We start from the raw sequence: 12,331 nt of genomic DNA, 5'->3' as shown, positions 1-12,331 counted from the left end.
GGGCTGTTTTTGGGCAAAGGAAGGATTAAAAATGAAAGGGGACAACGGGAAAACTTGAAGTATATATAAAATACAAGAAGCAATTGGGCCCAAAAAATTTAAGGAAAAAGAGAAAAAAAACATTTGAGATTCTGCTGAGGTAAAGGCTCTACAAAAAGGCCTCCATATACGTAAGAAAAGCAACTAATAACATTAGAGTTGGACGTGGACTCATTAAACTTGGCAAACATTATAAGGACAAAGCAGAAGGTCACTATGCAAGCAGCATAAATTATACTTGCAAACTCTATATGCTTATGCCATTTTTTTAATAATAAAAATAAATTTAGTATAGTTTTCTTTCTATCAAAATAATTCAGATGTAACGAGTCGAAAAATTATTTCTTTTTAGTCCATTTTATATCATTTAGTACGAGCTACATAACGAGTATAATATTGATATATTTTATAAATTTTCTATAATATTTAAATACTCAACCCTAGATAAAAGTTACTATAAATTTATATACCTAACACAATAAATCGTTTTTCAACTAGGTGGGCTAAACTTATCATATTAACATTTAGACCTTAATGTAACAACAATGTTAGACATGGGCTATCTCATTCGTAAAATGATCAATATTAATTTTTTTGTCCATATGAAAATATAATTAAAAGTCGGGGCGTCACATCCTTTCCCCCTAAAAATAATTTTGTCTTCGAAATTACCTTATTTAGCCGAAAAGCTCGGGATACTTGGCTTTTATTTCTTCTTCTTTCTCCCAAGTGGACTCATTGATTCCATGATTTTTCCATTGAACTTTAACCAATGCGACTTCTTTATTTCTTAATGCATGTACTTTCCTTTCGATAATCTCCAAAGGAGTCTTCTTCATATGTTAGATCTTTCTGTACCTCCAATGAATCATAGCTTATCACATGTTCGGGATCATGTACATACTTTCTAAGCATCGACACGTGGAATACATTATGTACTACTGATAGTCTAAGTGGCAATGCTAGACGGTACACTATATTCCCAATTCTATCTAGAATTTCGAAAGGACCTATATATCGTGGTCTCAACTTTCCCTTCTTGCCAAATCTAAGAATTCCTTTATGGGTGCCACTTTTAGAAACACTCTCTCACCGACTTCAAATTCTATCGATTTTCTCCGTAAATCTGCATAGCTCTTTTGTCTATCTTGAGCATACTTTATTTTGTCCCTAATTTTATCAATTGCTTGCACTGTCCTTGCAATAATCTCTGGACCCAAAATTCGTTTTTCTACGACTTCATCCCAATGAACTAGGGATCTACATTTTCTACCATAGAGAGCTTCATAAGGAGTCATGCCAATAGTAGTCTGAAAGCTATTATTGTATGTAAACTCCACTAATGATAGATGTGACTCCTAACTACCTCCCAAATCCAAGACACATGCTCGGAGCATGTCTTCTAAGATTCGAATAGTCCTTTCAGACTGTCCATCAGATTGAGGATGGTAGGCAGTGCTGAAATTTAATTTTGTCCTCATAGCTCCCTACATGCTCTTCCAAAATTTAGAAGTAAATCTTGGGTCTCGATCTGAGACGATGGATGTTGGAATTCCATGCAGCCTGACAATTTTCTTAACATATAATTGAGCAAATTGATCCATACTATAGTTCATTCTTATTGGAAGGAAATGAGCGGACTTTGTCAACCTGTCTACAATTACCTAGATGGCATCGTGTCCTTTCATTGACTTAGGAAAACCTACTACAAAATCTATGGCTATTATTGTATGTAAACTCCACTAATGATAGATGTGACTCCCAACTACCTCCCAAATCTAAGACACATGCTCGGAGCATGTCTTCTAAGATTCGAATAGTCCTTTCAGACTGTCCATCAGATTGAGGATGGTAGGCAGTGCTGAAATTTAATTTTATCCCCATAGCTCCCTACATGCTCTTCCAAAATTTAGAAGTAAATCTTGGGTCTCGATCTGAGACGATGGATGTTGGAATTCCATGCAGCCTGACAATTTTCTTAACATATAATTGAGCAAATTGATCCATACTATAGTTCATTCTTATTGGAAGGAAATGAGCGGACTTTGTCAACCTGTCTACAATTACCCAGATGGCATCGTGTCCTTTCATTGACTTAGGGAAACCTACTACAAAATCCATGGCTATTTGCTCCCATTTCCACTCTGGAATTTCCAATGGATTTAATGATCCTGATGGCCTTTGATATTCTGCTTTAACTTGCTGACATACCATACACTTCTCAACAAAGAGACCAATCCCCCTTTTCATATTCCGCCACCAAAAGGTATCGTAGAGGTCTCGATATATTTTAGTACCACCGAGATGTATAGCGTATGGGGCATGGTGAGCTTCCTCTAATATTTCTTTTCTTATCCCTTCATCCTTTGGTACACATAATCTTCCCTCGAACATCAAAGTATTGTCCTCCGCTATTGCAAAACCTTTTCTTTTAGTCGTATCAACTTCCGCCTTGATTTTTCTCAAGAATGGATCATTGTCTTGAGCATCCTTGATTCGTTCCCTAAGGGTAGGTTGTATCTTTAATGCTGAAATTTTTGCAGTAACTTGAGTTGGTGGAATGACAACTTCCAATTTCAATTTATCAAACTCCTTTATCAACTGCACTTGAGTTATGGATAAGGCAGCTAGTTGTCCTACTGTCTTCCTACTAAGAGTATTTGCGACTACATTAGCTTTAACCGGATGGTAATAGATAGTGCAATCATAATCCTTAACTAACTCGAGCCACCTTCTTTGTCTCATATTTAGATACTTTTGAGTGAAGAAGTATTTCAAACTCTTATGATCTGTATAGATTTCGCACTTTCCCCGTAAAGGTAGTGACGCCATATCTTTAGAGCGTGTACTACCGCTGCCATCTCTAGATCATGCGTAGGGTAGTTTTGCTCATATTATTTTAATTGTCTAGAGGCATATGCGATCACCTTCCCAAATTGCATCAGTACACATCCCAAACCTTGTTTGGATGCATCACTGTATATAACAATTCCATCTGAACCCTCTAGTATAGCTAAAACTAGAGCTGTAACCAGTTTCTGTTTCAATTCTTGGAAGCTCTCCTCACATTTCTCAGTCCACTGAAATTTTACACCCTTTATGGTTAATTGGGTCATTGGCCCGGCTATTTTGGAGAATCCCTCAACGAATCTCCGATAATAACCGGCTAGTCCCAAGAAACTACAACTTCGCCTACATTTGTTGGTCGGTACCAGTTTGTTACCGCTTCAACTTTACTAGGGTCCGCTTCAATTCCTTGTACCGTAACCACATGACCAAGAAAAACTATACGATCAAGCTAAAATTCACATTTCTTGAATTTAGCATACAACTTCTCCCTTCGTAGTGTCTCCAACGCTATTTTGAGTTATTCTTCATGTTGATCCTTATTCCTTGAATACACCAAAATGTCACCAATGAAGACAGTGACAAATTAATCTAAATACTGGTGGAATACTCTATTAATTAAATCCATAAATACTGCAAGGGCATTTGTTAATCCAAAGGGCATTACTGTGAACTCATAATGACCATAGCGAGTTCTAAATGCTGTCTTTGGAATGTCATTTGCCTTCACCTTCAACTGATGATAGCCCGACCTCAAATCAATTTTGGAAAATACTGTTGCACCCTCCAACTGATTAAAGAGATCTTCAATCCGCGGAAGAGGATATTTGTTCTTGATTGTCAATCGGTTCAGTTCCCTATAATCAATACATAATCTCATTGATCCATCCTCCTTTTTCACAAACAAAATCGGTGTGCCCCGAGGAGATGTATTTGATTGGATGAAACCTTTATCCAACAACTCCTGCAACGTATCTTTAATTCTTGTAGTTCATTTGGCACCATCTTGTATGGAGCTCTTGACAATGGAGTTGCACAGGTATGAGATCAATTGTAAACTCCAATTGCCTATCTGGTGGCGCGCCAGGTAAATCTTTAGGAAATATATCAATGAAATATCGTATTATCGGCACATTATCAATCGTAAGCTCCGACTGTTGAGTTCCATGTATACTCACTAGAAATCCTTGACAAGATCTTTTCTTTAACATCTTTTCTGCTTTCATGGCCGACACGAGTCGAGGTAAAGACTTAACTCGTACAGCGAAAAATTGAAACTCATCCTCCCCAGGCCTCTGAAAAACTATTTCCTTTTCGAAACATCGAATGGTTGCGTGATTGCTTTCCAACAAGTCCATTCATAGAATAATGTCAAAGTCTTTCATGTCTAGGAGGTGTAGATCAACTACAAATTCTTTTCCTTCCATTACTAATTTTACTGCCCTAGCGATCTGATTGGTATTCAAAATTCTACCGGATGAAGAAAAAATAATTTCGAGTTAGTCATCCGAGTTATTCTAATAAAAAGAAAAGTGTTAACTTTTAATATTTTATTAATATATATATAGTAAAATAAAATAAAAAGGGCGTAACTTTCAGGTAAGAATTTAAGAAGATTTTAACAATAATTATCATTAACTTTTGATAATAATAATTAACATAATTAATTCTTAATTAACGTGAAATGCAGTGGTTGAATTATGTCTCCAACGTTTGAAGTCCTCAAAGGTTACGAGTGAGTGACTTATTTAAAGTGTGAGGTAAGAGAATATTTTGTTAGAAAATTTCATAAGTCCATTTTTATTTTAACACACAAACACTTTATTCAGTTCCACATTATCATTTCAAATCACTTTTCCTTCACAATATTGGGTGTTAACTGAGGTAAGAATACATCGTGCAAAGTGGTAAATTCTTATTTCTTAACGTTTGTATAATTTTGGCATAAAATGCTATGAGGCCTTTGGGTCGAACTCTATATTAAATTCTTCGGGATGGACCGTTAGGTCAAAGATGTTAAATCCTACGGGATTGACTATTTGGTCAAGTATGCTAAATCCTACGGGATAAGGGGATTCTTAAGAAATTCCTTGAGCTCTAAGTTTAAGAAGTGACGATATGTTATGTTAGTTTTATATTTATATCATGTGAATAAGAATGTGCACGTATTCTTACTGAATGTTTTCAAAATACTTACTCTTACTAAAATTTCAGATTGGAACGAGTCGTGTGGATGTGTGGGAGATTGACCGAGTGATGCTTATGGGGTCACCAAGTAAATTTTCTAAAAATTATAGTTGTTAAACTTTTATTTGAAAAATATCTTCATATTGAATTTTGTTCACATTGTTTAATAACTATTTTTATGCATTTTCAACATTTAATGAAAGTAATATTTTCGCTTAAATTAGACAAACAAGATATTGGTAACACGTTGAACTGTTTTTATTCAAATAATAATAATAATAATAATAATAATAATAATGACTGGTTCTGACCAACAAATGTAGGTGAAGTTCGTAGTTTCTTGGGACTAGCCGGTTATTATCGGAGATTCATTGAGGGATTCTCCAAAATAGCTGAGCCAATGATCCAATTAATCAGAAATGGTGTAAAATTTCAGTGGACTGAGAAATGTGAGGAGAGCTTCCAAGAACTGAAACAGAAACTGGTTACAGCTCCAGTTTTAGCTATACCAGAGGGTTTAGATGGATTCGTTATATGCAACGATGTACCCAAACAAGGTTTGGGATGTGTACTGATGCAGTTTGGGAAGGTGATCGCATATGCCTCTAAACAATTAAAACAACATGAGCAAAACTACCCTACGCATGATCTAGAGTTGGCAGCGATAGTACACGCTCTAAAGATATAGTGTCGCTACCTTTACGGGGGAAAGTACAAAATTTATATAGATCATAAGAGTTTAAAATACTTCTTCACTCAAAAGGATCTGAATATGAGTCAAAGAATGTGGCTAGAGTTAGTTAAGGATTATGATTGCACTATCTATTACTATTCGGGTAAAGCTAATGCAGTCGCAGATACTTTTAGTAGGAAGACAGTAGGACAACTAGCTGCCTTACCCACAGCTCAAGTGCAGTTGATAAAGGAGTTTGATAAATTGAAATTGGAAGTTGTCATTCCACCAACTCAAGTTACTGCAAAAATTTCAGCATTAAAGATACAACCTACCCTTAGGGAACGAATTAAGGATGCTCAAGACAATGATCCATTCTTGAGAAAAATCAAGGCGGAAGTTGGTACCTCTAAAAGAAAAGGTTTTGCAATAGCGGAGGACAATACTTTAATGGTCGTGGGAAGATTATGTGTACCAAAGGATGAAGGGATAAGAAAAGAAATATTAGAGGAAGCTCACTATGCCTCGTACGCTGCACATCCCGGTGGTACTAAAATGTATCGAGACCTCCGCGATACCTTTTGGTGGCGAAATATGAAAAGGGGGATTGGTCTCTTTGTTGAGAAGTGTATGGTATGGTATGTCAGCAAGTTAAAACAGAACGTCAAAGGCCATCAGGACCATTAAATCCATTGGAAATTTCAGAGTGGAAATGGGAGCAAATAGCCATGGATTTTGTTGTAGGTTTTTCGAAGTCAATGAAAGGACACGATGCCATCTGGGTGATTGTAGACAGGTTGACAAAGTCCGCTCATTTCCTTCCAATAAGAATGAACTATAGTGTGGATCAATTTGCTCAATTGTATGTTAAGGAAATTGTCAGGCTACATGGAATTCCAACATCCATCGTCTCAGATCGAGACCCAAGATTTACTTCTAAATTTTGGAAGAGCATACAAGGAGCTATGAGGACAAAATTAAATTTCAGCACTACCTACCATCCTCAATCTAATGGACAGTCTGAAAGAATTATTCGAATCTTAGAAGACATGCTCCGAGCATGTGTATTGGATTTGGGAGGTAGTTGGGAGTCACATCTATCATTAGTGGAGTTTCCATACAATAATAGCTTTCAGACTACTATTGGCATGACTCTTTATAAAGCTCTCTATGGTAAAAGATGTAGATCCCCAATTCATTGGGATGAAGTCGGAGAAAAATGAATTTTGGGTCCAGAGATTATTGCAAGGACAGTGTAAGCAATTGATAAAATTAGGGACAGAATAAAGTCTGCTTAAGATAGACAAAAGAGCTATGCAGTTCAACGGAGAAAATCGATAGAATTTGAAGTCAGTTTGAAAGTTTCTGAAAGTGGCACCCATAAAAGGAGTTCTTAGATTTGGCAAGAAGGGAAAGTTGAGACCACGATTCATAGGTCCTTTTGAAATTCTAGATAGAATTGGGAATGTAGCGTACCATCTAGCATTGCCACCTAGAATATCAGCAGTACATAATGTATTCCACGTGTTGATGCTTAGAAAGAATGTGCATGATCCCGAACATGTGATAAGTTATGATTCATTGGAGGTACAAAAAGATCTAACATATGAAGAGACTCCTTTGGATATTATCGAAAGGAAAGTACATGCATTAAGAAATAAAGAAGTCGCATTGGTTAAAGTTCGATGGAAAAATCATGGAGTCGATGAGTCCACTTGGGAGAAAGAAGAAGAAATAAAAGCCAAGTATCCCAAGCTTTTCAGCTAAATAAGGTAATTTCGAGGATGAAGTTATTTTTAGGGGGAAAGGATGTGACGCCTCGACTTTCAATTATATTTTCATATGGACAAAAAAATTAATATTGATCATTTTACGAATGAGATAACCCATGTCTAACATTGTTGTCACATTAAGATCTAAATGTTAATATGATAAGTTTAGCCCACCTAGTTCAAAAACGATTTATTGTCTTAGGTATATAAATTTATAGTAACTTTTATCTAGGGTCGAGTATTTAAATATTATAGAAAATTTATAAAATATATCAATATTATACTCGTTATGTAGCTCGTACTAAATGATATAAAATGGGCTAAAAAGAAATAATTTTTCGACTCGTTACATCTGAATTATTTTGATAGAAAGAAAACTATACTAAATTTATTTTTATTATTAAAAAAATGGCATAAGCATATATATATATATATATATATATATATATATATATATATAATCATGATAGAAGACCTAGTACGTGTTTTCTAGGAATTTGAAATGAATTGTAATTTATTATATGTTATCCATTCATTAAGCTCACTCCATTAATAATTGGCAATCAATTGTCAGAATTCAGACATGATAAGACGTGACCAATGGAAATAAATAATATATTAATCATCTATTGAATATTCAACTGAAAATTTGTACGTTTTGATATTCGTTTTGTCGTTTTGAGTGATAGATAAGAATACAAGTGGTTACCTTTATATATCATATGAAAGAAAAAAATTCTCGTTTACTGCACAAATACTATCACTCTCACATTTACACACATTGACACACGTATTTTGGAAAAGGAGTATCGTTTTATTTTGCAAAGCCATATTTCAGAAATTTCTTTAGAGGTAAGAATACATGGTGCAAGTGGTAAAATCTTAGTCTTGATATTTATGTAAATTTGGCGTGAAATACTATCAGGCATTCGGGTTGAATTTTATGTTAAATCTTTCGGGATGGACCATCAGGTCAAAAAAAAGAAGTTAAATCCTAGGGGATGGACCTTTGGGTCAATTTAATTAAATCCTACGGGATATGGGGATTCTTAAGAAATTTCTTGAGTTGTTAAAATCGCGATCAGTTTGCTTTAAATTTAAGACATGTCGGTATGTTATGTCATATTATGTTTATATCATGTTATAAGAATATGCACTTATTTTTACTGAATATTTTCAAAATACTCACTCTTACAATACTTTTCAGATTAGAACGGATCGTGTGGATGAGTGAAAGATTGACTGACGATACTTATGGGGTCATCAAGTAAAGTTTCTAGAAAAATAATCGTCAAATTCTATTTAAAAGAATATCATTATTTTAATTTTTATGCATGGTATTTAATATTTTTCTTAGAGTACAAGCATTCGACACTTTATGTTGAATTTTAATTTACAGTTTGAGACATGATATTCCAAGATTTTATTTTAAATCATTATTTTGTCGTTATTGAATCGTCAACCACATTTTGATCATTAAAACAAAAATTTACATTTCCGCTTAAATTAGATTAAAAAAAAGAGATTTGGTAGCATCTCGAGCTCATTTCTATTTAAATAATGAAAAAGAGTTCGGGGTATTACAATATGCTCTAGGTTGAGTAATTATGATTTTGCTTTACTCGTTTTGTATTGACTGGTTGCAACTGCTTAGAACTTTACATTAAAAAGTAGAGCAAAGGGATAACTTCTTATTTTTATGATGTATTAATTTTTTCAACTTTTTGGCTGGTCAATCTGTTCTTTTACAGGGAGCCTCAGGAGGCTAAGGAACAAGAAGAAGAGGAAACACCTGCTCTGCCAGATTATGTTGACTATTTTACTGCTCCAGTTGGTGGTGATTGGTCTAGCAACCAGATACTTGATGCTCAATGGGCTCCCGAGATGGCTAGTACTTTGCCACCCGTTGCTAGTGGCTGGACTGGAGAAGCCGGTTAGTATCCTCTCCTGTACTTGTGAAAATGACCTTTTAAAATAGCTTGTTTGTTTCATGCCTTGTTAGTGCTTCTCGACTTTATTTTGGTATTTTCCATCCCTTGTCATAATGAATTCTTACATTCTTTTGGTGAGAGAGCTTATTTTGCCCTTGTTTGAGCCCTATTTTTTTTTTCAAAAAAATACATTCTTAAACAGTGTTTTGATATCATTTCAACCGCACATTCTTCAATAAAATAATATTTCATTCAAATTCAAAATTTTTACTTATTTTTTGACCATACATTTCCCATCAATATACTATTCAAAAATTTATTTTCTCCCAAAAAATGGGGCTCAAACAAGGGCTTTGAGGTTCATAAGGTGAAAAGTAAATTGTTGACCACTCTCTAAAGACACCTTGTACCAATGCAATCCTTCCTGGTCATATAGACATTTTGAATCATATTTTTAGTGAAGAACTATATTATCTCGCTTTAAGCTTAACCAAACATTTTAGTGTTTCTCTTTTTGGCAACAAAGTTACTTCTGTTGTATGGAACTCCTCCTCTTAGTTTGAAGTCATGTGCATCCATTCAATTGCAGGGGTAGCTACTGATGGATGGGACTCTGCTGCTGCCCCCTGATGCCGGCTACTGGAGTTGACCAAATTCCTCCTGCTCCTGCTGCTCTAACTGGTTGGGAATAAATGAAAAAAGATTTTGTTCAAGAACTTGTTCCCTGTACTATTTCCATTTTATGTTCTTCTTCCTTTTTTAATGAGCTTGGACGTTTGTTAGACTTTTCTGTTATAAACGATTTTGTTAAAATCCAAGAATGTGCGTGTAATGGTTCACAGGGCTGCCGAGTTTTGCCCATGTCCCCAAATAATTTACAACTTATCTAATTCCTGTGAACTTGTATAACTCATTCTAGCATAATGAAGCATTGACTTGTGCACTATTATTTGGCTTTGTACGTGTTATTGCTTTTCGAAATCCAAGGGTTCATGTAATTAATAGAAAATGAAATCAACTCTCAAATCTTCCATGTCTTTGTAAATTAATTCAAGGATCTGATATGATGTATTGCAGATATAAAATTATAAATACAATACAAGATTTTATGCTTCAAACATAATGTCTTTAAAATCCCAAAACTGGTCAATTGAACAGCATATGGTCCAATTCTAGCCTAGATTGGATGATTATAATAAAAAAAAGGGAAAATTACCTAGAAACCTAGGTTTAAAAATCAATTTTCATGAATAAGGGGGATTAAGTTTAATTTCATAATTCAGGTGGTAATTAGAAATTAATAAATTAATATTATATTAATAAATTAATTCATACTAATTAAACCTACCCAACCCTAACTCCCACACTCCACACCCAATTTTTCTCTCTCTCTCGTTCACCACTCTCTCTCTCTGTCCAGCGAATATATTTGCTGGCTAATACTTTCATCGCGATGGTGCCGCGAGAGTAGCTGACGGCAAATCCTCTTGAAGACATGACACCACACCGTAAGAGCTGCTGACGGCGACTCGAAGATATGTTTTGGATTTATAGTCACAGTCGTTCCCCTCTCTCTCTCTGTCCGGAGTGGCGACGAGTAGTTTTCTCTTCAGAAGTGGTATTGGTCTTTACTTGGTGCAGATGGGAAATAGGGTGCATTTATTCATTTTGAAGCCCCTGGTCTGAAGCCAAATATCGTCACTTTTACAGCAGTGGTTAGTGTACCAGCTTTGGCTTGTGTCTCCTTCATATCGCCTCCCTTTTCTAGTGGTCGAGATTTAGATTTCAATTGACATATTGAGACTGAAGTTTACTAATGAACTGCAGCCACACCCTAATGTCAAGCTAATGGCATATGCCAATAACCTCCTTCAAATGTTCTCGTGATGCATTTTCAGATCTGGTTTTTTATTTCTTTCTTCATACATTTTTTTTGCCTCTGTGTGCTGGTGATGTGGGTTTTTCAATGGCTGTAGATTGATTTATAGGTAGTGGTGATGATGGTGGTCGGTGGAGGACTGCAGGTGGTGGTTATGGTATAGGTGTTACCTTGCAGGCGGTGGCGGTGATGATGCATCTAAGGTCGTGGTGGTGCTGGTTGTTGGTTATTGTCGGTGGTGGTTGTGGTGGTGCGATGTAGGTTGCGGTGGTGGGTTTGGTTGGTGATGTGCTGCATGCGACGATGGTCGTGATTGGATGATTATAATAAAAAAAAAAAAAAAAGGAAAATTACCTAGAAACCTAGGTTTAAAAATCAATTTTCATAAAAAAAAAGGGGGGATTAAGTTTAATTTCATAATTCAGGTGGTAATTAGAAATTAATATTATATTAATAAATTAATTCATACTAATTCAACCTACCCAACCCTAACTCCCACACTCCACACCTAATTTCTCTCTCTCTCTCTCTCTTTGTCCAGCGAATACATTTGACGACAAATACTTTCACCACGATGGAGTCGTGAGAGTAGTTGACGGTGAATCCTCTTGAAGACACGACACTGCGCCATGAGAGCTGCTAACAGCGACTCGAATATATGGTTTGGATTTATAGTCACAGTCGTTCTCCTCTCTCTATCCGGCGGTGGCGACGAGTAGTTTTCTCTCTAGCAGTGGTATTGGTCTTTACTTGGTGCAGATGGAAAATAAGGGTGCATTTATTCATTTTGAAGCCCCTAATCTGAAGCCAAATATCGTCACTTTTACAGTAATGGTTAGTATACCAGCTTTGGCTTGTGTCTCATTCATATCGCCTCCCTTTTTCTGGTGATCGAGATTTAGATTTCAACCGACATTTTGAGACTGAAGTTTACTGATGAACTGCAGCCATACCCTAATGTTAAGCTAATAGCATATGCCAATAACCTCCTTCAAATGTTCTC

At 35.6% G+C, this 12,331-nt stretch overlaps 1 protein-coding gene across 6 annotated transcripts in view; it reads left to right on the top strand.

Moving 5' to 3' along the window:
• The window catches only part of LOC111403361 (40S ribosomal protein SA-like), a 19,229-nt gene extending 8,825 nt beyond the window's left edge, over positions 1-10,404 (top strand). For 3 of the 6 annotated variants that reach the window (XM_023031842.1, XM_023031841.1, XM_023031840.1), the window contains 3 exons: positions 8,726-8,785; positions 9,270-9,451; positions 10,039-10,404. In XM_023031842.1, the coding sequence (XP_022887610.1) occupies positions 8,726-8,785; positions 9,270-9,451; positions 10,039-10,079 (283 nt within the window). In that variant the 3' untranslated portion in view covers positions 10,080-10,404. Of the gene's footprint in view, positions 1-5,100; positions 5,162-7,991; positions 8,786-9,269; positions 9,452-10,038 lie in introns of those variants that run through there. The other 3 variants (XM_023031845.1, XM_023031839.1, XM_023031843.1) reach the window with 3 other exon arrangements.
• Positions 10,405-12,331: the final 1,927 nt, after the last annotated feature.

The sequence above is a fragment of the Olea europaea genome, chromosome 11 (assembly GCF_002742605.1).
Source record: "Olea europaea var. sylvestris chromosome 11, O_europaea_v1, whole genome shotgun sequence".
Taxonomy (NCBI): domain Eukaryota; kingdom Viridiplantae; phylum Streptophyta; class Magnoliopsida; order Lamiales; family Oleaceae; genus Olea; species Olea europaea.
Note: the sequence above shows the minus strand (reverse complement) of the source record. Positions and strands in the feature narration are given on the sequence as shown.